Source organism: the organism of the source record quoted next, unplaced genomic scaffold, assembly GCF_019419815.1.
Source record: "Pyrus x bretschneideri cultivar Hongxiangsu unplaced genomic scaffold, Pyrus_bretschneideri_v1 Contig49, whole genome shotgun sequence".
NCBI lineage: Eukaryota > Viridiplantae > Streptophyta > Magnoliopsida > Rosales > Rosaceae > Pyrus > Pyrus x bretschneideri.
The window spans coordinates 2,318,680-2,322,597 of record NW_025999786.1 but is presented as its reverse complement, the minus strand read 5'-3'; the positions used below and the strand labels follow the sequence as shown (position 1 = coordinate 2,322,597).

At 39.1% G+C, this 3,918-nt stretch overlaps 1 protein-coding gene across 1 annotated transcript; it reads right to left on the bottom strand.

The window, feature by feature from the left end:
* Positions 1–1,242: 1,242 nt before the first annotated feature.
* Positions 1,243–2,346, bottom strand: LOC103927922 (3-ketoacyl-CoA synthase 9-like). Its single transcript, XM_009336899.1, has one exon. It carries the CDS (start codon positions 2,344–2,346, stop codon positions 1,243–1,245), a length of 1,104 nt encoding a protein of 367 aa, XP_009335174.1.
* Between the last annotated feature and the right edge of the window lie 1,572 nt (positions 2,347–3,918).

The following is a 3,918-nucleotide window of genomic DNA, read 5'->3' as shown; positions in this document are numbered from 1 at the left end:
CTGACTAGTTAATACTCATTTTCACTAACCATCTAAGTGGCCCAATGGTTTTATGATAACTGTCAATTTCAATACTTTGCTATCTTTAGTAACTAAACACAAACCAACCCTTTAAACCCAAGGTAATACTAGGGAGACTAAATTTGTAGACTAAATTTTGGAAACTAAAAGACATGGAAGTTGATGATTGGTTTATTACTTAAACGTTGATAAACGTGCTTATTCCTATTAGTAACACATTATTTAGTTTCCAAAATTTATCTTTAAATTTACTCTTCCTAGCATTACCTTGAAACCCAAGGCCAAACAAAAGTCTTCTTCTTAGAGGTTGCAAATCTTCCATGCGATGGTTAGCATGGCTTCTTCTTCAGCGCCTACCTTCCTCTATTAGCCCCACCCCCGCCTCAGCAGTCACCATTTTTAACGATAGAGGACAACGATTCATGGTTCTTGTAGAAGAGAGGGATTGGAGGTGGGTCGCTAGAGAAGAGAAGGATTGGTAGTGGGGTTGGCCCATTGGGGTCGTTGGAGAAGAGAAGCCATGCTACAAATGGCGTGGAAGATTTGCGGACTTGCTAGAGGAGGAAGCTAAAGTCTGTTTGGTCATGGGTTTGAACTTAAGCATAAGACCAAGGTAGTCTTAGACTATCATACTCATTATTGACATAAGTTGCAAAAGCTTTTACTTAATCAACCAAATTATTATAAGAAATAGCTCTAAACAGCTTGAGCTCAGTATCGGACTCAAATTTCTAAGCTCGCTCAAATTTGACTCGTATAAGACAAAAGCCAAACCTAACTTGAGCTCAAAAATATAAAACAAGCTAACAAACACATAGCATAGTGATATTGGGTTCGGCAACAAACCTATAATTATTTTCTTTTAACATCTATACTTATTTTAATATTACATGGTCTCTATAAAAATGAAATTACTTATTTTATTATTAGTCAATTACTAGTAGTTGTGCATTTAATCAGAGCTATAAATTGGCTCTCCCTTTCTTCCTCTTTTTTCTTTTCTCAGGTGAAAGAAAAGATGGTCCTTTTTCGTGCTTCTACTGTCCGCAAGCTACATATATCAATGCAGTAACTCCACGGCCAAATCTTATAACAAAATTTCGAAGTATATAAAATATATGAAAATCCTTACTTGCTTCTATGCCGCTAATTTCAAAAAGAAAAGAAAAGTGAAAATCCTTGCCAATGTACCAATTAGTACCTATCAACCATCAGAATAAATTACCATGACTTCAATGGGTACCTATCAATGCAGTCACTCCATGGATTATCGTCACTACCTTGACCTAAATCCGAATCTGCCTTCCAGACAAGACTTCCAACCTTGAACCCTGTCCCAAACGCCAACATCCACACCCTATCACCTTTCCTAACTCTCCCTTTAGCCTCAAAATATGCCAACTCATAAAACACAAGACTACCAGATGTGTTCCCGAATCGGTGCAAAGTCATCCGAGCCGGCTCAGTCAACTCGTCACCCAACCTCAACACCCGCCCGACGTGCTCGATCACCGCCTTCCCGCCCGTGTGAATACAGAAGTGATCAAACGCCTTGGTGAAATCTGGAACCATCGGTTTCGACCTGCCCCCGGACAATGCACAACAAATTACCGAGTACACGTAGAGACCAAGTTGACTCAGTGGTAGGACTCGGGGTGCAAGAATTTTGATGTGCTCACGTAAAAACATGCCTGCAACCGATATTAAATCTTTAGTAAGGGCAATCCCGGTATTGCCCTTCTCGTCCTCCTCTTGAAATGCTGCTTTATAGGCTCGATCACTCGCTCCATGGTGAGTACGAAGGGAGTGAACGAGTTCCATCTTTGCAACTCGGCGGCAACTCGGGTCGTTTGTCATCAATGCGGCCGCACAACCGACGCGAAAAATGCAATTGGTTACAAGCATGGGACGGTTATCACCGTAGTACCAATTCAAACTAATTGTCTCGGTTATGACCACAAGGGCATAACCGATTGTTTTACTTTGCTTCAACATATTGGCTGCTAAATTGATTGATATTACTCCGGAACTACATCCCATGCCACTTAAATTGAACGCTTTTACGTCGGGTTTGAGCTTGAAAAGGTTGACAATGAGGGATGTGAGGGAGGGCATGGGAGAGAAGCTGCCGCATGTAACAATTAGGCAATCTATACGACTTGGGTCGATTTTGGTTTTGGCAAGGAGTGAGTTAATGGATGAGAACATGCCTTGTTGAGCTTCGTCCAGAGCATATTGGAGGTTCGCTGTGGGGTTTGATTCAAAGACGAATTGGGGTGCATAGGTCTCGTCTCCTATGCCAGATTTGAGGTAGATTTTACGCATGAATTCTCCACTTTCTTCGGTGAAGCAATTCGTCCTGCGCACGAAGGACTCAGCGGTTGCATAGCTGCATTTTTGTTTAGGGTTTGGTTTGAAGCATGAGAAGTCAAGGAGGAAGATGGACTTGGGACGAGAGGTGAAGTAGTAGAAAAATGTGGAAATGAAAAGGCACCAAATGCACGACAATGAAAGGGTAGGGTTGGTGGTGAAGATAAAATGGAGGATGTGATTGAATTGGACTGGATTGGATCGGATTGAATAGCATTGCATGTTAATTGATAAGAGAATTGTGGTTAATAAAAGTGCTGCGAAAAAGGCTTGGTGGAATTTGAAATTTGAAATGGATTTCTTCATGTTTGTTTTCTTTTGTTGTTGCAAAATGAAAACTCAGTGAATGAAGATTGAGGGGAAGAGGACCGTATATATAGAATGGAAATGACTTTCGGACTTTCTTTTTTACTGCACACCTGGAAATAACTCTATTTTAATTTATTCAATCTAAAGGTTAAACCTAAACCGAGATAGATACGAAGAGAAAATAACTAAATGAGTACGTGAAAATCAATTTTTCTATATCAAATGTGAAAACTGAGAAGGCACCGACAGGCTTACGGTCAGCTAGCTTTCCTTGTCGACCAATTCAGTGAGATGGATAATCTTTTTGTTCTGCTGATGGAATACAAGAGATGAACAGTTGGGGATTATGGAATTTATTGTCTCTTTTTGTTTTGGGGTGTGTGGACACACTCCATTTTACTTCTCATAAACGCTTTGTTAATTTCTGTCCGTTGATCTTTTTCAATTCATCCAATCCGACGGTCGAAAATTAGAAAGGTGTGTGAAAAGTAAAAAATGATGTTTGGATATCACATCCCTTTGTTTTTTGGGTTATACGTACGCAGATAAATACGTAATCCCTTTGGCGCTTCCTTGTTGATCATGAGGTACAGTCGACTTGAGGGATAAAATCTTGGAAAATACATGTCTAATTATTATAACTGGTTGGAAAATTTATTACTTAAACCTTGCCAACAACCCGCTACCTTTCCAGTTTCCATCTTCTAGTATGTGGCGGCACATGAAGGCAGGTGGGGATTTCAACTTTCACACTGTAGTCATTACTCAAGGATTCATGATGTGGGTGAATTTGGTAATGTAATTAACTCAGGTGCAACATTTTCCAAAGCAATTGTGAAAGAATGAATTATTCTAACCATAAAAAGAAATTAGCTGGGTACCTTCCATTTCTCTTTGAACTATAATAATGTAATGTAATTATGTCTATGCACAACCACCTACTTTGACACTAATAACTAATAAGATGTCCACAACATAAAATAACAATGTAATTCTTTGTTATTCTTTCCCCACTGGAAAGTTTTGTTTGGTCGTAGAGAGACGAACACGCTCTCTGATGAGTTGATATTATTCTATATATTTTACTCTAATCTTGATATAATTTATTGATTATTTTGGTGACATTCTGATATTTTGAATTATATTCTTAATGTAGGACATGCGACTTACTCTTGAGCATAAAGTACTCAAACGAATGAATTTTTGAGTGATTCTAAT